The following is a 19,936-nucleotide window of genomic DNA, read 5'->3' as shown; positions in this document are numbered from 1 at the left end:
TCTTCCTAAAACTAAAACAGTGCTTATTTAGAGAACAGAAACAAGGCATCAGATGAACAGAATTTTAAGACAAGCTACACTTCTGTGGGCACTCCAGGAGGTATTCTCCAGCCAGGTCTCTGGGAGCCACATTATGTACATCTCCATTGCTTATTTTTCTTTTGCTCAGTTCCCGCTTTTCAGAGAATGGCTTGCTGGGCTCCTTGCACTGGCTTTGTCCTATTGTATGCTTTGAGATTTTGTTGGCGAATGTTTTATCTCAGCTACTATTTCTTGATTCTTTTCTTCTTTTTTGCTTAGGAAAAAAATCAATTTATTAAATCAGTAACTAACCAAGGATTTGTAACATCAAACTAACCCATTCTGTGTCTTTTGCAAGTGCTGTGCCTAATTTTAAATACATGGATAGTGCTAATTGTTGGACCTGCTTGCATAAGTATGTCTTGAATCTGCAGGTGTTTACACAAGTAGACTAGAGATAATACTTCTTTTCACTTAGATTTTTAGAAGCAATGAACCTTGGATCAGACGGATAACATGAAATAGCTAGTGTCAAACGTGAAGCCTGTGCAGGAAGGTATTGAATAGGGTCTGCTGAGAACTGGAGAGGGAGGCAGAGAGAGTATTATGTTTTCTTAAAAGCGCGAGTTTGATACTCTTGAAACAACTTGTGAACTAGACACACACTTGCTAAGTAAGTTTGGCGATGGGTGATAAAATTCGTGGTCAGCAAAATGAAGTTGTGATCTTGCTCACAGGCTGTGGTTAAAGCATTCACAGAAGTGTGTTGGATTACCAGGCTTAATCCCTTGCCTTGCTTGAGAGGATTTGTACCCATGCTTCCAACTCTCAACAGATTTCCCTGGCTGCCACAAAATAAGAGGAGAGAGATGCACAGTGCTTAATTTCTCCTCCTGGTGCCATTCCACTTTGTATAATTAATTAAGCATTCACTGAGGCAAGGACCAGAACACAGCTGACCCATGGTTTAAATACTGCCCTAATTACCAGACTAGAGAGTCTCCCCCTGCCCTTCTTTTCCCCTCATCTGTCTCAGACACTGTCTGATCTGGAAGACAGCAGTGTTTGCAGGAAGAAATAAAAAAGTGCTACAGAATAGCCTCATCACGTGGCAAGGGTATCTGGGTAGAGCAATAGCTTTGCCTTTTTCCTGGACCGATATATCAAGGGGGATTGCAGTTTCTTTGCATGAGGTCATGGTAACGTGAAAGACATCAGGTCTCTCTCTCACCTTTTATCATATGTTGAATCCCACTGAACTCCTGAAGCTGGCTGGCGTGTTAAGTGCTGTGCTAACGGCACCAGCAGAAAATGGCTTTGTGAGAATTGAGTTTTGGTATGCATATTTGTTGAATCAAATATTCATAACACTGGTAGTATTCATAACATTGGTAATACTGAACTCACCTTCTTACCTTGCAGTAAGTTTTAGAAATTTTGTTTTGCAATCGACATCCACCTGACACAGGTACTAATTTTCCTTTTCACTCAAAACTATTACAAATGCTAGATAATAACTTTAAATAAGACTTGAACAAAATTAGTAACACTTCTTAATGCTTAGCCAGCTGAGGAGTTGCATGGAAGTTGAGGGCATAAAGATCCAGATTGAGGGGGAAAAAAAAAAAACCAAAACCCAAGCCCTTAGACACTTGGAATTAAATTTAAGCAAAACTTAAATCTGAGTACACAGTTGAGATCTTGAAAATCCTTATTCACCTGTCCCTTCAGTATCAGCTGTGCTTTATATATAGATTAATATATAGCTTGAATGTACTTAAGAGAAGAACTGTTGAGTTCAGTGAGTGGTTTTGTCTGCACATTAATGTGCTGTTCAGTGTGAAAATATAACTACAGAAGACAAGATACACTGAGCAAGAAGCTATCTGCTATTTGCCAAAAATCAGAGTCTTTATCCTTCAGAATAGACAGTAAGAATATGCTAGGATTATGCTGGTTTTATCCCTAAAAAGGAAACACGAGGGTGCTACGTACTGGGTGCTGTTACGGCTTCTGCAGTCAGCATAATTTACGCAACGGAGGTCAGGATACGCACACGCATGCAGCTCCGCTCTCTGAAGGCTTTGCACTGATCTGCCTACAGTGGTTAAAGCATTCACAGGGTATGGGCAGCCTCCATTTAAGAGTTTAATTTGAGGATAATGTGGTTGCTAGCAAATGAAAACCTCTCCAGAAGCTTATTACTAATGGTACATATGAGTCACGAAGTGACTTTGACATCGCTGGGAGAGTTTGCAGGCTAACTGGAAACACTCTTCTCACTTGCAAACTGAAATCATGAAAATGATTTTGACAGCCTGAAACTAAATGTCATTTTTACAAAGATGCTTTCAGAAGAGAGCCACATCCAGAGAATGACTCAGCGAAGGTTGGATCATGCAGGTGGCAGAAGCAATGAGAAGTACTTCAGAGCTGAGGCTTCTCATTGTTGCTGTTGCTGCTGTTATTGTGGAGCAGGAAATTTCGCACCCCTTTACCGAAGGAGATAATAAAAGATGCATGTATTATCGGGGGGAAAAAGAAAAGAAGTTGTGCTTAAGTGCTTGCCTAAAGATGTGTTTACCTTGGTCTCATCAATCAAAATTTAAGTGGTTACTGGGTTGAAACCAATGTCAATATATAGCTTTTCTGCAGCTTATGCAGGAAGAAGGCTTTAAAGTGAGGAAATGGGGCCTTTTTGACACATTTTATTTCAATGTAAGAACAGATACTTTAACAAATTTTGATATTATTACTAAAGAATAATGGATAGAAATGCGGTCTTTGAGACTTTATGTTCAATGTGCGTTTACAATGGAAATAAACTAATATTAGAAGTATTAGAATTATTTTTGACATATTTAGTATGTCAAATTGTATGTATAAAAGCCACGGTTTCAACTGTTTCAGAAGCCCATATTGCTAGCTCTTAAATTCGGAGAGAAATAATCTGCTAGTGCTTGTTTCAGAGAGATGGCAAGTGAGAGTGACCAGAGCAGTAAGTGGCAGCATGCAGGTTTTATCAGAAGGTCTCTGAATAACTGATTGTGCCCCATATACATGCATAATGTAATTTGGATCTGCTAAATGCAGTCTACAGAATACATTGTGGATTACAGTTGGGGGGAAAAATAGGAAAAATGAAGATACGGCACAAAATTACGGTTTTATTTAAAAAAACAAAAAAATTTATTTCTTGAATGGAGCATCTAGTAGCAGAAAGTCCATTCCATCAGCGTGCTCTTAGAGAGTCACCTGAGCTCATTAGAACCTACAGTAAAAATCTTGCTGACTACTTTCACAGGAAAGATTACTCTGTCCTAGTTGGAAGGTGATTGATCTTGAAATAGGTTGGTTGTGAGCTCCTTCCGAGCTGGAGAAAACACCCAGCCATGGCTTTCTGACTGTATTTCCTCTGGAAAGAAAAGCAGCTGTATCAGAACAGCAATGTGGGATTACTTGTTTATCAATTAATCCAGATAAAATTTGTTCAATTTACAAACATACGAGTGTCTGGGTTTGATTTTTCCCCTTAATGTTGTATTACCCTTACAGACTTTACCCTGGAAGCTAAAATTAAACATAACGTAAATCAAACTGTAGCTTGAAGTGGCAGCTTGCAGAGATTTGAGCAGTAGGCTTGAGAGATAGTGTTTTCAGAACTGTTTTAAAACAAAGATTACCATTTTGTTGTGTATAACCTTTCTTCTTTTTTGTTGAAGATGGGACATGGAACACGGAACCTCAGAAGATAGTTAAATTGGGAGTTCTGCCTGTTAGAAGTCTGCTTGTGATGGAGGAGACCATTTGGGCTGCATGTGGTGGACAAATTTTTATAATCAGCACTGTGACACATTCCATAGAGGTAAATGCTTTTAAAAGCATTGCTTACATACTGTGCTACAAGGTGTAAGTGGTGAAATTTTAAACATTAAAATCTGTTTAAGGAGCTTCATGATTCAGGAAGCTTTTCATGAAATACGGTTTCAGTTCTGTTAAATCCCACTCCCTGCAGTTTGAAATTCTGCCATGATGTTCTCTGCTGATGTCTCATTAGGCCTAGGTTTGCTCCCATTTGTCTTCCAGGTTTCCATGAGGTGCTTGGAACTCGTAGAGTATTTGGAGCAAGAGGTTTGCATAAAGATGAGATCTGAAGAAAGGTAGCAAAGAAGTGAGTGCCTATAGGAATTGCCTGTTAATTCCAGAAGAAGGTTTAATTAAGAGACTGCCTCTACGTAGTTAGATGTTACTTGTACCTTGTGATCATTTCATAATAGATTTCTTCAGAGTTTTGCTTCTCAGTGCCCTACAAAAATCTGTTTTGTGTGAGGACATTTTCCAGTGAATAATCATACAGAGGTCAGCTTTTCTGGAAGGAGAGAAGAGTGTTAAGGGTTCAAGCCCATATTTGTGACCAGATTTTCCAGAAAGCATTAAGCCCTCCTTTCTGTCAAAATTGCAGCCTCCACCAAAAGAACGCCTTAGTGGTCTAAAGTTTAGAGCTGATGAAACGTTAGGAATGAAGCCTCTCCTTCAGCTTACAATACAGTTACACTGAATTGCATGATGTTTACAGCCATGAAGTTCTTTCAAACAGGAGTCCTGATGAGCTCACAGCCTCCTTCTTTGTGTGCTTTGTTGCTGCTTTTTTTTGTTTCATTGATGATCGTGTTTTCTCCCAACAATCGTTTATTTGGTACAATTGATTCTGTGAGTCATTGTCATGGGTTTGCAGGGAAATAGCTCACATCCTAATTTCCTCTGTCTCTGCTTTCTGGGTGATTTGCTTCATCCAAGTAGGTGCTCAGATCACATATTTTCCTACTTTGCTTTTCTTTAAGGCTTGTTTTGTTGATAGTTTGAATGGTATGATGAGGGACAGATTTTGGAAGAGTGATTTGGATAGGTGCTTGAAATCTTTTTTTGTTAGCTTCTTCAAGGGGGGCAGGGTAGCCGCTGGGACACGTGATTACTGTCCTACAGCCTTTGATGATGAATCTCTGATTCTCACCAACAAATACATAGCAGTGGTATGAGATTGCAGCCAGATTGTTCCTGTGTGAGGTTGGTTACATACAGCCAGGTCTCTGTAAATGAGTTTGGCAATTCTGGACTTATTCTGTCACAAAGCTCTTCCTAGATCAGGTGGTATGGCTGCAGTTTGGGCTATGCTGTGTTGTTTTGGCACAGGAAAACAAAATCAGAATTAGACAAGCTTTGAGGATTAAAGAATATATAAACTTTACTCTATAAATACACTAAATACAGTATAGCATAATGGATTGCAGTATTGAAAACAGAAGTTTAGAGCGATAAAATAAGAAATATTCTATCAATAGCTCTCAGACATGGTAGTTTCATTTTTCAGCTGTTACTACAAGTTTTCCTCCAAAAGCATCACAGGAGGTTTCTTTTCATTTCCAGAGTGCTTTGCGAACTAACCCGTCCATTGTATTCAGAGTTTGCATTATCCACCGACTTTTATAGCTATAATTAATATATAGGCAACAAATGATGCAGCAAAGAACGTGTAAGAAACAGTGCAACTGGAAATGGTGTGTGTGGATTGAATAATGTTTTCTTGACACAGATAATTTTATTCAAGAACGTGATGATGTTTTATATGACTGGATGAGGGTCATCTTTTTACATGAATATCCATACCATAGCGTGTCATTTTCCTCATAGAATTGTGAACAAACGATGGTTTTCGTTTGCCATCTTGCTGGTCCTAAGACATATGGAAGTACTGATCTTGTTTTCATCATCTCACCAGGCTAAACAGCGCGGTAATGTTTTCGCTATTGCTACCTGCTCAGTTACCTGACTTGTTTTGACAACTTCCTGGGTCTATATTTCCAAAAGTGATCTGCTACAACGTGCATACTGTGTTCATTGGCAATATTGTTTCAATATTGTATTATACATGAGGCAATTTAGACTCTGTCTATAGGGAATATTTTAACAAAATCAGCAGCTGAATACATATGAGCTACCTTTTCCTTACTCTGCAGAGCACAAGCTTTTCTGTGAAGGGCAACAGCAGCAAGGGAAATGTTTGTTCTCCCTCTGTGTCCTCTCTTGTTGAGAATTAGTAATGATTGGACTCAAGATTTTTTGCATAATATTTATCTTTGTTCTATTAACAGGAATCCAGGCATTGCACAGGGCTCTTCCCTCTTTGCTGAACTCCTTTATAGCTCCACATACTTCAAATTACAGCTGCTTGTTTGTTCATTGCTTTCCACTATCATGCATACATATTATATGCTCTGTATTGTATACATTATCTGTGAAGGCACCTGACTAGTTCTTAAGGCCATATTTGTGCAAGCCCATGAGCACATTCAAGACCATTTTGTAAACTTTGTCCTTGTGAGGCTCTCCCTGCTTCACAGGTACCTCATATTTAACTGTCTGTGCATTGCTAAGTGCAGAGCACATTATCCTTGGAAACAATCTCATTCCATGCCTCCTTGGTTTTCTAAGATTCTTATTTAAGCTTTTTTTTTTTACTAACTTATTAGCAAATGAGTAGGTTTGGCATCCTATATATTGGGTTTGGATGTTATTCACTTTTCCTGCCTTTTTTTCCCCCTGATTTGGAAAAGATTCTCAGTTCACTTGTTTTAATGATATGTTACTGTAATAGAATGTTTTAGGAAATGTCTTTTATTGGCACAGTGCCCCAAACTGGCACAATGCCTCAAGCTCCTTGGCAAGGGACGTGTGAGAGTCAGCATCAATTGCTGTTATATATTAATTACATACACTGATACTCTTTCCGTGAATAAGTCATTTCTCCTTAGTCTTGACCCTAGGTCTGACAGCTGTATTGCTGTCGGGTATAGTCCTTGATCCCATCCCAGTGGTCTCTGCGCCGTAGACCCTTATGCTCTGCAAGGGCAGTATGTGTTTGTTTAAAAACAGCGAAGAATGCCAGAGTATTTAACGGAATAAAGTCACCAACTGAATGGCATTCCACCCTGGTTTGTTTTGTCTTGGTTTTTAAAACTTGGCCAACTATACACGAGTTACTCTGAAATGTTCAGCTGAATAAACAAACCAAATGAAAATCCCTGTACACGAGTGTGTGTTGCCCAAGTACTGTAACTTCTGTAAAGCAGCAAAAGTCATTTGTTTTACCTTGTGGACAATGATACCCATTATGCATCCCTCACAGAGCTTGAGACATCGTGGTTCCGTTCTTGGTGCAGCTGTCTGGTGCAAGTGAAGACCCCCTTGAAAGAATGACTGGGGCTATGCCCCACGCCGCCCACACAATAGTGAGCACATGGTCCTGGGCAACCCAGAATGTCTTCTGCGGCATCCAGAATGTCTTCTGCAGCTCTCCTGTTGCTATAGAGCTTGGGAGAGAGAGCCTGAGGGGCAAAAAGCTGGGCTCTGAGTAGAGAGGAATGTAGGTATGAAAACTAAAAGAGAAAAGTAAAATGAAGTTCAGGGGCTTTGATAACAAAGGGAATGAGACATTTTTGTCCCTCTGTATTTCTTGTTATGAGAAGAAGAAAAAAAAAAATTGAAGAGAAAGGCCAGCTATTGGTTTTCAAATTGACGTGTAATTGAAACAGATGTCAAAGCTGTCCTCTATGGAAACACGCATTTGTAAAAGAACATACAGGTTTGGGGTATGTTCCCACTCCGTGTTAGAAGACCCGTTGGATGAGAAAAATAGTTCTTTTTACGTGCTTCTTGTGGCATTGACAGTGCTATGGTTTTACTTTAAATGTGTCTACGTGTTTCAGCAGACAGCTGTACAAATGGCAGGACAGAGTAAGTGGGAGTAGAATGAGTTGGCTGGTAAAAACGGAATGTGACAAAAATGCGTGTGCAAGTTGTTTACAGTGGCACCAACAGAAGCGTCAGCTGCGGCCAGACCATTCCAGAGCAAATTTCGTTTCTTATGATCTGCTTCATTTTTCTGCTGATTTCAAAGAGTGCAAGTTTCTGGTCAGATTCACTTGAGCGGCCTTGGATCTGCCCCTGAGAAGTTTTCAAAAGTCAGTTGGTCATCAGCGTAGGGACGTATGAGTCTGTAAACAGCAGTTTCTGTTTTTAAATCCATTTTGCAATGAAACATGCATGATATCAGGAAATATAGTCGTAAGAGCTGTTTCTAGCTTTGAAAGATGTTGTTCGTGGATGAATCCTTCTGTTGAATAAATCAAAAGGTTTTCAAATTGCATATATCATTTGGAAAAGAATGAATGGCGGTTACCTGAGGAAAATGGTGAATACAAATGTGCCTGCCAGAGACACTTACCTTGCATTCTGCAGTGTTGTTATTCGAAAAGTCGAAAGGTAATACAGTAACACTCAAAAATTGAACCGCTGCCCAGTAGCTGAAGAGAAACTGTTCGCTTACTAGAAACTGAAAATTTGAAGAATAGTGTTAACAAATGAAAAACAAACAAACAAAAAAATCATTCCCCTTATTTTTAAGCAGCCAATTTATCAGTGGAAGGTACTAATTTATGGAGTAATAAAGTATGAAAAGAGAAAAAAGTGCCTACTAAGCAGAATATCAAAAATTACACTTTGTGAAAGCTTGAACTTCTGTTCTTTATCTCTGAGCTTAGCCTGTTTGTTGAATTTAGATGGAGAATTTGAACAGTATATTAAAAAAATAACTGTCTTGGGCTAAGACCTTATCCTGAGAAACATGTAATTTAGATTTTGATGCAAAATGACCAAACCATAACTCTTAATTGTAGTACATGGAAAATGTAAGTGTACAAAGGGGGTACTTTAGCATTTTATCTGCGAATATTATTAAGAGTATATAATAAGTAGTGTGAACATTAGAGCAGATATTTACTTCCATATCCCTCAAAGAGAGGTTTGTATCCAAGGAACAGTTTGTCATTTATTTAGCCAAGCAAGTTTCATGTTTATCAGAATAGCTCTCTCTATTTGATAATAGCTGGCAAAACACTAAAAGGCTGTCTTTAACTTCAGAGGCAGTTTACTTACAAGGCAAAACTGGAAAAAACCCCAAACCGTACTTCTTTTTAATTATTAAAGAATTTTACTACAGCTTTATCTTGCATGTTAACAGGGGCATGTAGAGAGGTTTCGGCCTTCCTGGAGCCATGCAGAGGTTGTAACTGTGAAGGCACTAGATAAAGGAAAAAGGTCTGTCCTCAAAGTCTTGTATTACTTATCGTCAGAAGGGGGATTTTGGCCTTTCCAATGAGAAGCATCACTATTTTGAAGGACAGGAAAACAAGATAGTTAATACTTGTGAAATTCAGAAGTGTCTATGAGTCGACAAGCAAGCCACAGTATTAAGGCTCACATTGTTATGTACATACTTAAGCAAAAGATTGTATATTTATATTCATAAACACTCTGCTCTCTAAAGGTGACTTTTTCCTTGATTCTGTTATCCTTGTTCTGAAAAGCCCCACTAACAGAACAGAAGAAAAATATTTTTTTATTGTTTAAAGAGGAGTTCTGCTGTAGATAAAAGAAACGTATCAGGAAAAAACCTTCCCACTCCCAGGAACCTCATCTGTGATAGTTTTCCCAAAGGAGTATCAATAAAGAAATGTAAATTCCTTTGAAGTCTGAGCTGTTATGGGCTTGCCAGCCCATTTTTTTTTCAATATTTTTAAGAAATACAATATTTAAGTTACTGTGAAGTTAGTCTATCATTAGGTAGGATTTTGGCTCAAAAGCTGAGAATCCTTTCGTACTCATGATGATGTATTTTCAAAAAAAAGTAACAGGAAAATTAACACATCATACGCAGCAGTCAGAGCATATCCTGAGCAAAGCAGAGGAAGCTAGCTTTGTCCTTTACACGGAGGACAAAGATCCAGTGCCTACACCGATAAGGGAGGTTGAATGATGTTGTTCAGTTGCATCTCCCCACAGAGTCCTTGTTTTTCTTACAGAGCCATTTTGAAGCCCACCAAGAGGAAGGGATGGTAATCTCTCACATGGCTGTTGCTGGAGTGGGGATCTGGATTGCCTTCACATCTGGATCTACGCTTCGCCTTTTCCACACTGAGACACTGAAACACCTCCAGGATATTAACATTGCCACACCTGTTCACAATATGTTGCCAGGTAGCTGAATCACTTCATATGATAACATTTTTCTTTTATCTTTATTACTGTCATTCTCCAGAGTATTGTAGATTAGGTCAGAATCAGAAGGTCCATCTTGGACTTTGAGTCTGATAACTCTGTCCTGACTATTTGCTTTAGTAAATCATAGTCTGTCACCTGCCCAGAAGAACAATGTGTTCAATGAACTGGTTGAGTAGCAGCACTCCTCCTTAAGAGATTATAAATGTAATTACACAGATAAGCAGGTGGATTCCTCTGTTTGGTTTTGGGGTTTCGTTTGGTTTGGTTTTTTTTTTTTTTTTGTGATTGTGAAGCAGTAGGACAATGCAGTCTGCCATGAAAATGTGTTTGCTTTGCAGAGTTTAGCATTTGCTTCTGGAACTTAGTATCAGAGTACATGATGGAGTCAATTTGCCTAGGATCCAGACCAAAAAAACCCCACTTGCTTAATTTTAGTTACATTAGTCATCCCAGTGAACTCGGCTGAAGCACTTGCACGCTGCTTTTTCAGAGCATGTTTAGTGTTTTGCTGATTGCAGGTTTAATTTGTTGAATTAAAAGGTTAGTCTTATAAGTAAAGATGGAACCTGTGGTTGTTAGGGTAAAGTTTAATGGTTCTTTAAGTGTTCTAAGACAGGAGCTGCTCAGTCATCCCCAGGTTTCACTGGCCCATGTGGGTTTTGCAAGCCTTAGCACCAGCAAGCACATCAGGTGGGAGCTGCGGCAGTGCTGGGGGAAGAGACAGGCAGAAAAGCGATACTGGCGTGGCTGGGCACGAGGCGTCCATGTGGGGACAACTGTTCTTTCTGTCTCTCCCTGTTTTATAGACTGCAGTAGACCAAGATTCTGCAGTTTTATGGGCAATGTGTGCGCCAGCTTTACTGCTTGCTTTCTAGCAGAACCCAGTTCTTCCCGCACTGAGATTATATTTATATCCTTACAAGAGTTAGGTATAAATCCTGCATCAAAAACGTTCCACTCCTTCAGTCTCTGTCTTCTTACCATGTTTTCTTTTCAGAAGACATTAACTTTGCAATAAAGCTCTGTTTTAAATTGTGTGCATTTATATCATGTTCTAGACAGGGTGGTTTTTTACATGTGGTGTTCGACTGCAGCTCCCAACACAGAACAGCAGCAAATCGCCTGCCTTTAAATAGGTCATTTGATTGAATTCATCAGTTATGCAAAGAAATCAAGATCAGTTGTAAAAAGAAGATTAACTTTTAATATGTTCTGCTGTTATAGCAGGGGGAAAAAGGGAAATAGGGCCTTCCTTATACTTATGTTCTGCATATAAAAATCTTCAAAAAAATTTAGCTTTAGTGTTCATTGCCATGGTAATAAAACTGCTGATGTAACGTACCATTTTTTTTTTGTAAAAGACTTTTAGATAATTATATCTCCTTGGTGTCATTCTTACCCATTTTAGTTCCCTTTTTTTTTCCTCAGTGTCTTCACAAAAAGCACGCCAGTGAATGGAAATGGAAATTTATTTCAGGCGTAGAACATTATTACAGCAAATGTTCCAAGGGAGAATCCGTTCTAAAAATGAAATGAATTTCAATTATTTAGCAGCAGCTCTTGGGCCTGTTTATATGATCCCAATAATGCTGCAGCAACAAAGGCTAAAAGACAGAGGAGTAGGAGGTTTACATAATAAAGCAGCAGTAAGGACCTTTTGGAACGAAAAGCATCCAAAGAATAAATCAAGGACTGTGTAGTATATACGGAGGTTAGAAAAGAAAAAAACAAAGTGAAACAGAGGAGTGAAGTAGCTGTGTATTTACAAAATATGTATTTGCCTTTACTGAGGTTGTTTAGAACTTGTAGTTTTAAAGGCAACAGCTCTGTTAGTTTTCTGAAATCCAACAGGAGTTCCTTAGCATGCAAAAATAACAGATAAGTAAAAATTCAACTTGTGTTGAAAAGAGAGAGAAGAAATTGGTGTAAAAATATTGCTAAGAGTCTTAAGAAGAGAGATTAGAAAGGCAAGATCTCAATATAACTTTGAAGAAACTGGACTTCTTTTGCCAAGATTTCAGTAGGGACAAAAATATGGCCTGATAGGCTACCTGGAGATGTCATCTGTGTCTTCGTTTAAAGCAATGTAAATGAGAGGAATGTCACTCTGTGAGGTTAATGAGATTATTTTGTTGTTACACAGTAGAAGTAACAGGAAGAAATTACTGTCACCATCAGAAATGGTTACCATGAGTTACAGTGCTGTATTTAAAGGGTAGCTGTAGTAACTAATTAAGATAGAGAAGTAGGACGTTCTCATAACCTTAGTAACCAGTTCTCATAGCATTAGGTTTTCCCAATTTTGTTCTTCGGAGAAGACGGCTTTAAATATCACTGCCTGCTCTCCTTGTTGTAAAGGCTGTGCCTCCTTTGCTTTGAGAGAGACAACCCTGCAGCACGGCGGGCAGGACAGAATCGCAGAGGAACGAAGCGTAAGGGAAACGGCCCGGGAGGTGATTGTCCTTGTGATTCGGCAAAGTTTAGTAATGTAAAAAAGCAGACTGTGTCTGGCAGAATCTTTGATCTGCTGGACGTATCTTTTTAAATCAGTGGCAGTCCACTTACGAAGAATGGAGCTGGGAGGGCTCTTGCTTTCTGGAGTTATGGAAAGTTTGTGTGTAGGAATGCAGGACTGGAAATCAAACCAGGGTCATAGGGGCAACCGTGGGATAGACATTTAGTCCAGAGTGGTCCATGGTATCTTTGCTTCATATATCATCAAAAATACTTCCAATAATGTATAGCAAGCTTATGTTCTATAAAAAGACACCAAAAAAGCACAATTGCCATATGAGAAAGGAAGAGAATGGTTGAGAGGGAGAGCATCATCATTGCTATAGGTCCAGGTAACTATTTATTTCACTGTCGAGTAAACCACAGTACAGCAGACAAATATACACACTTCACTAGTGCAATGCACTTCATTTGTAGAGCAAGTTCATGCTTGGCGTTTGTGATCTGTAGTTGAAATCTCAACAAAGGCAGCTTTTCACCAGCCTATATTACAGCTCACACCAAAAAAAAAAAAATACTGTCTGTGAGTAGGCAGTCCACTTTTTTTCACAGTCACATTCAATATTTCATTATTCAAGAACATCCTTAAACATGTTTTTCAATTCAGCTCTAAGAGTTTGTTCTTTTAAAGAGATTTCTGTGACCTTGATACATGTAATTTCATTGCTCATATGAACAATGACAGGTTACCTATTTAACAAAGAGGTGATTTCTGCTTAAGTTGCTGTATTCTGTTTGTATCCATATATCCTCTAACGGCATGTGTGTTTCCTGGAAACAGATAAAAAAAAGCAAAGAAAAAAAATGTATCATTTCCTCTCTACGGAAAACAAACTATACTTTGAGGCTTACGGCTTTCTTTTGTCACCACCCCGCCAGGTGCCAGACCATAAAATGCAGTTGTTTTATGATTTTTACTGCTGGGAAATGATAAAAAGATTGGGGAAAATTTTAGGTCATCCCAATAGATCTGTACAGATTTATATAATAAGAGCAGCATGGTCACGTTTAGAGGATATGTACCAACGTGCCCTTGCACCTACGCAGGGTTGACTTCAGCAGATCTGTGTGGGAACACATGAGGATTTACCAGGTCTGGTGGTTGTTGTCACTGAGACCTGAGAAAGATGAATGCAGAGCAGAACATAGGCAATAAAACCATTTGCCCATGTACAAGCTTAATTGTTGGCTTCAGTTCTTCGTAAAGTCAAGGTCTTGGTCAGATTATTTTACAGGTTTTAACAGTTCTGTCATTGCATTGGGCCAGTGTGATCTAAAAGTTGTCATTTCAAGATAAGAGTATTTGATGGGTTTTGGCATTTATGTTTATCATTTTCCCTTCTTAACTTGTTAATTTCTGTGCTGACTGCATAACACATTCTGGATAACTGGTTTTACTTTTTTTTTTTCTCTGAATTTGAAATATATCAAAATAAAAAGTCACAAAATAACAAAGAAAAGTATGATTTCAAACCTTGGCTAGCAGATAACAATATTTTAAGTTAATATTTTAACAGGTTTATTTTAATCTGTGTATCATTATTGGAGTTATGTGCTATTTCAAAGTATATTTTCAGATGCAGATGTTTCCTGCTTTTCCAAGATTTCAAAGCAAGTGGTTTTCCTTTTGACCTTGCTATATATAGATGGTTCATGCTTAAGATTGTGCTCGGTGTTTAAGATTCTAAGTTGCTGGCTGATAATTTGCTGTTTTCATCTATGGAAATTGTAATGCATATTACCAGTTTTCACTGGTAAAAATTACTGGTGAGACGTTGCTTCAGGGTTGGAGTATGAAATCATGCATATTATTTTACGTTTTAAATGCTTAAAAAAGTATTAAAGATCTGTTGTTTAAAAATGTGAGCAGCTTGCTTCTGCAAGGAGTTTGAGAGGCAAATGTACAATTGGAATAAAGTACAAAAAAAAAAAAAAAAAACCACACCAAAAGCAAACCAACCAACCAAAAAAAAAAATAAAAAATCAAAAAATCAATCAAACTCCCAGCTTTGAAAGACTTGTAATTTGTCGATAGGCGTAGACCATCCATGCTTGTCTAGCTGAAGAGGGATGATGCAGTTCTACTAGCATAAACACGGTTTATGGAAAACAGCACAGGTGCTTCTGAAGGCCTGCATGAGTAGGTGGAGCCTCTTCAACTTACTTGGGCTCATTACAACTGCTGAGGTTGACCTAATTGTCTTGCCTTTAGGGTATTTTAGAATGGGGTTTTGGGTACACAGAGCTGGGATTCCAGATCTGGCCCTGCAGCCTATGTGTGCCTTTTACAACACGCTATTGCTGGGTTAATACTTTGTTTTTGTAAAGTTCTGTGAGGAAAGACTTGAACTGTGGTCCACCTCCTGCTTTCCAGTTGAGTGCTTTGGGCTACAGTCAAGCTGCTGCTTCCCTGCTTTCCCAGTGGGTCTGTGATTCATGTACTCTTCGATGTAAATTGACTCAGCTTCAAGGGACGAGATGGAAAATGTATTCATTTCTGATACACCGTAATTAAGGTCCTTTTCCAAAGTGTGGAACATGCGGGTTCACCCAAGTTATAATCAGATGTGGAATCCAAATTCCATACTTACTGATGAAGTGATTAACAACTTGAGAGCTGTGATGAAAATGGAATGACTGCTCTCTTGCACGTAAAGTTAATCATGAATCTAAGAACACGTAGGTTTTAAACTCTGCTGGAATCCTCCAGGTTCAAATGCTCCTCCACATAAACTTGGGCCATGGCAGAAGTTTGGGCAGGCAGTAGTTTCCATTTCTGAAACTTGGCAAGGCTGTTGTGAAAATCTATCTAAACTGAATCGAGCATATTCAGTAAGCATTGCAAGCAAAAATTACTTTGTTCATTAGAAAAATAGCAATCCCATAAATAATATGTTGTAGCAAATCATAGAATAATTTTGATTGGAAATCACTCTAGAGCTCATCTTGTTCATCCTTCTTGAAGCAGGCCTGATTAGACCTGGTTGTTCAAGTACTTCTCCAGCCAAATTTTTAATACCTTTGGATAGGATGAAGATTCCGCAACCTCTCTGAGCAACCTGTTGCAGTGTTTGACCACCTTTATTATGAAGTTGTTTTTCCCTACTTACAATCCCAATTTCCCATGTTCCAAATTTGATCCATTGTGTCTCACCCTACCACTGTGCACATCTGAATAGACTCTGTCTCTGTCTTCTGTGCACCCTGCCATCAGGTAGGTGCAGACAGCACTTCTTCTAACCTCTCTTTGTACACTGTGTGCTCCAGCCTCCTGATCATCTTGGTCACTTTCCATTGGACTTGTCCCAACACGCCAATGCCATTCTTGTACGGGGGACACCCAAACTCCAACAGGGGAACACGGCACTTCTGTTATGGTTTCACAGAATTAAAAAACAAGGAGAAAAAAGTAACCATGAACGGGTTTGAGTCTTGAGTATAGTGTGTTACGGCGATATGTTATTGAGTGTTGTGAAGTGAAATGGCTTTCAGTTTTCTTGCTGAGAATATACATAATCTATTTGTAAAAGCATATTTGTAAAGATTATCTGTGTCTACTTTTAGATACTGTGGTTTAGAGATTTAGGAAAAAATGTTTCAGAAGTATACTAGTATTTAAATTGTATGTAAAGTTGAATACTATATCGCCTTTGCGACGAGCGCTTTGCTGAATGAGACGGTACGGCTGATTGTGTTTGCCTGAAGTTACTCTGCTCTAGGTAAAGATCATCACTCTTAAGTAACAGAGCACTTCCTAAACTTCACAGGGCAGCAGCGCGTTTCGGTGACCAGCCTCCTGGTGTGCCATGGTTTACTGCTTGTTGGAACAAACCTGGGTATAATAGTAGCATTGCCAGTGCCACGCTTGCAGGGGATTCCCAAAGTAACTGGTGAGTGAAAGTTCTCAAACAGATCGAGTACAATGGTTTTATACTGAAGATTGAATTTCTCTTCTGTCAGTAGTTTAAGTGAATCTGCAAAATTATATGTGTTGTTCAGATGATGTATCAGAGCTTTGTGGTGAAATGGTATTTGTTGTTGTTCCTGAGCTTTACAGGATATCCAGGTACTTGTCTAGTTTTGTCTTAGTTGTTTGAGCCGGAACAACTGTTCTTCTTTAGGTCATAAGAATAGGATAGGCAGTAGGAGTGCGGTCAAATACATGGGGATGAGAAGAGAATGTAAACAAACTTTCTTCCAGATTTGGGGAAAATGGATGCATTAGGTTTAGACACATAAGTACTGAAAATTGAGTATGTTGTCTGACTGGTTATTCAGTAAATTGGTTTTGTGCCCTTTCTCCCCAAATCAGGAGTCTTGGGACATAGGAGAGTATATACTTAATTTTTTTGACAGTGATAAAGATCTTTGCATTTTGGAGAGATGTATTTATTGAGTTACTTTCATATTACCCCACTTGAAATACAAACACGTGAATGCTGCTGTATCACTTTGCAAATGTTTAAGCTACTAGCAGAAGCAAGATTTTGAACGTGTGTTTAATGGGGGCTTTGCCATGCTACGTTTTGGGTTCAGAATTCTGCTCAAGCTTCTGCGTTGCAGAGGGAAGCTGGCAGATTTTATGAGGCAAGCTGTTTGCCACTTCCTCCAGGGGGAAAAAAAAAGAGCTTATGTAACTGCAAAATGCAAACAAAATCTTCTGTGTTCAGCAAAATATGCAGCAATAATCTAGTATGACACAGGATAAATGCTTCTTAAAAAATACAGAACCTGTGTTAGGTGAAAATAAATGCAATACAAGAAAATGCATACTTGCAGAATCAAAAAGTCTCTCATTTGATTCTTCCATTTTCTGTCTTGATTATTGTAGTTTATGTCATCCATATATTCTTGCATTTATTTTGGGTCAAGATTTGTCAGATTTCACAGATCTAGCAACATTACATTTAGAGGCCTATTTTTATAGTCTTTGATACCGTATTTGGAATTTGAACCGAAAAATTGTGACTTTTTCCAGTTGTGCTTCCAAGAGTGATAATTCATCTTTATATCATTGCACTTTCTGTAAAAACAGAATATGTTTTATCATAACCTAGAATGCATTATGGAGTTCGAGATGGACAGAGTGGTCTCTAGGGTTGTGGGTTTTTCCCTTGATAGCCTAGCTCTTTTCCATATTGTAGCTGATTTTGTAGAATACTACTTTTCTTTTTAATTCTTTTTTTGCTGTAAAAGCCACACATACTGATACTGTTATAGCTTCTGAATTTGGCCATATGCAGTTTGTTTTTCATACATTCTACTGATTTGCTCAGCGTAAGTCTTCCTTGTACCACCAACATCCCACTGTTTAAATACTTTTTAAAAAAAAAGAAAAAAATCATATTTGTTCATTCATTTCCTCACGATCTGCCATGGTAACCATTCAGAAGGATGAGTTTTAGTTCCTGCTGTATAGTGTGGAGGGGTCTGTTACAGTGAAACAGATGTTCTTATGCCATTCTGGAGAGGCACAGAGTTACAAGAGAATTAATCGAAAACCACGTATTTTTGTTTGCGGATTACTGGAGAAAACTCACAGTGTTACACTTCTGTTGACACCAACAAAAAGAAGTTAGCAGCATTTCTATACTCACGCTGTTGTGAGAACAGAGTATTCATGACGCTACGTTTCAGCCGATTTATTAGTACAGTCTTAAAAGACTTGTGGTACAATAGATTTGTTCTTGTACGTTTTGGGGTTTTTTTTCTGCAAATTGCACACACACAAGGCGAAAGACAGACTGGATGCACATAATAGGTTTTTAAGAGTTATGCTTTTCTGAGCAAATTTCATGAGCTAATTATGGTGGAAAACTGTGGTAAAATAAAGTGTTCTTTAATTGTCCCTCTCTTTTGACTCCAGGGAGAGGAATGGTGTCGTATCATGCACACAATGGCCCAGTTAAGTTTCTTGTAACGGCTGCATCTATAAACAAGAAGAACAGAAACAAACTGAGGAACAGCCTGCCTCCTGGCTCAGAACCTAAAGATGATGACCAAAGGAACGTTCTTCACAATGAGAGGCCAGGCTCTTCCCTTAGTAACACCCATGACACTGCAATTTGGCTGGGAGGGTCAGTAGGATCCATTGCACAAAAAAGTGACTTGTCGTCATCTTCTGGATCCCTTACTTTGTCTCACGGATCAAGTTCCCTAGAACATAGGCCAGAGGACAGTAACATTTATGAGCTTTTGAAGGATCAAAATATCTCATTTAAGAGTAAAAGACAGAGATCCAAGAAAATGAAAGCAAGTTCAGTATTAGTCATTTCTGGTGGCCAAGGACACAGGAGAGTGAACAAGAAGACCAAGCAGCAGCGACAAGATGAACTAGTGTCTTCAGTGATGGTCTGGCAAATCCCACTATTAAATATCTAACTGAACTAAATCCAAGATACTTTCTGCTATTAAAAGAAGTCTGATATCCTTTTACAGCAAATGCCAGCTTAGGACCCAAATGGATAGACTTTATATACCTGGGAGCAATTTCAGTAGGCTTTGATCACAGGATTAAGGGTTGCAAGGCAGCGTCTTGACATACTTAGAACGTTCTGCAGTGTTAGGGTATTGGAAAACATTTAGCCACTGATGTTGTCCTTGATACTTAGAACAAAAAGGATCTGTTAGACACTTTTAAATGGTTTTAGAATCTCTACCGTATTTATATTCACATTTATAAATATCGTAATTATGTTCTATAGCACTTAGGGAAGGCAAGGAACACATGCCATGTCTCATGCTGGTTTTTGCTTATGTAAATCAGCTGTTGTTTCTTTTTCCAAAGTGACATATTGCATGGACTGTAGATTTTAACAAATTAGCAAATATTTTTAAACAATAAATAGTCTAATGCAAGCTAATATTAATTTGGTAATTACTATAATAGTTTGTAATATCATTCCACAAGCCAGAGTTTGGTCTGGACAAAAGCAGTTACATTAATTGATTTGTGTTTGTTTATTTCAACATAGAAAATAGGGGGTGGTATTATTATTATTATTATTTCTAATGCTCAGTATTATTAAAAATGTTGCAGTACAAGAAGCGCATTAATTTTCTTGGTAGGTGCAATGTGTCTGTGACTCGCCTTCGTTATACAGAGAAAATCCTAAGGATGCTACGGCTTAGGGCAAATAGCAAATACAGATACAGGACAGCTGTGCACTGTAGTGCTGCTAACACATTCTCCCCCTGGCCACTCTGTACCAAAGCTAGACATGGACTGTGCTGTTTTTAAGGAGGCATGCACATCCAGTACATTAATAATGAAATTATTAATTAA

General features: G+C 38.5%; 1 protein-coding gene across 4 annotated transcripts in view; it reads left to right on the top strand.

Annotated features, from left to right (window-relative positions):
* ARHGEF10 (Rho guanine nucleotide exchange factor 10) overlaps positions 1-19,652 on the top strand; it is a 101,050-nt gene extending 81,398 nt beyond the window's left edge. For 3 of the 4 annotated variants that reach the window (XM_035889908.1, XM_035889909.1, XM_035889907.1), the window contains 4 exons: positions 3,744-3,886; positions 9,939-10,113; positions 16,419-16,541; positions 18,518-19,652. In XM_035889908.1, coding sequence (XP_035745801.1) covers positions 3,744-3,886; positions 9,939-10,113; positions 16,419-16,541; positions 18,518-19,032 — 956 coding nt within the window. In that variant the 3' untranslated portion in view covers positions 19,033-19,652. Of the gene's footprint in view, positions 1-3,743; positions 3,887-9,938; positions 10,114-11,565; positions 13,140-16,418; positions 16,542-18,517 lie in introns of those variants that run through there. The other variant, XM_035889910.1, reaches the window with a different exon arrangement.
* The last annotated feature ends 284 nt before the right edge of the window (positions 19,653-19,936 follow it).

This window comes from Egretta garzetta, unplaced genomic scaffold, assembly GCF_000687185.1.
Source record: "Egretta garzetta isolate BGI_Z169 unplaced genomic scaffold, ASM68718v1 scaffold62, whole genome shotgun sequence".
In the NCBI taxonomy this organism is placed as follows: domain Eukaryota; kingdom Metazoa; phylum Chordata; class Aves; order Pelecaniformes; family Ardeidae; genus Egretta; species Egretta garzetta.
Note: the sequence above shows the minus strand (reverse complement) of the source record. Positions and strands in the feature narration are given on the sequence as shown.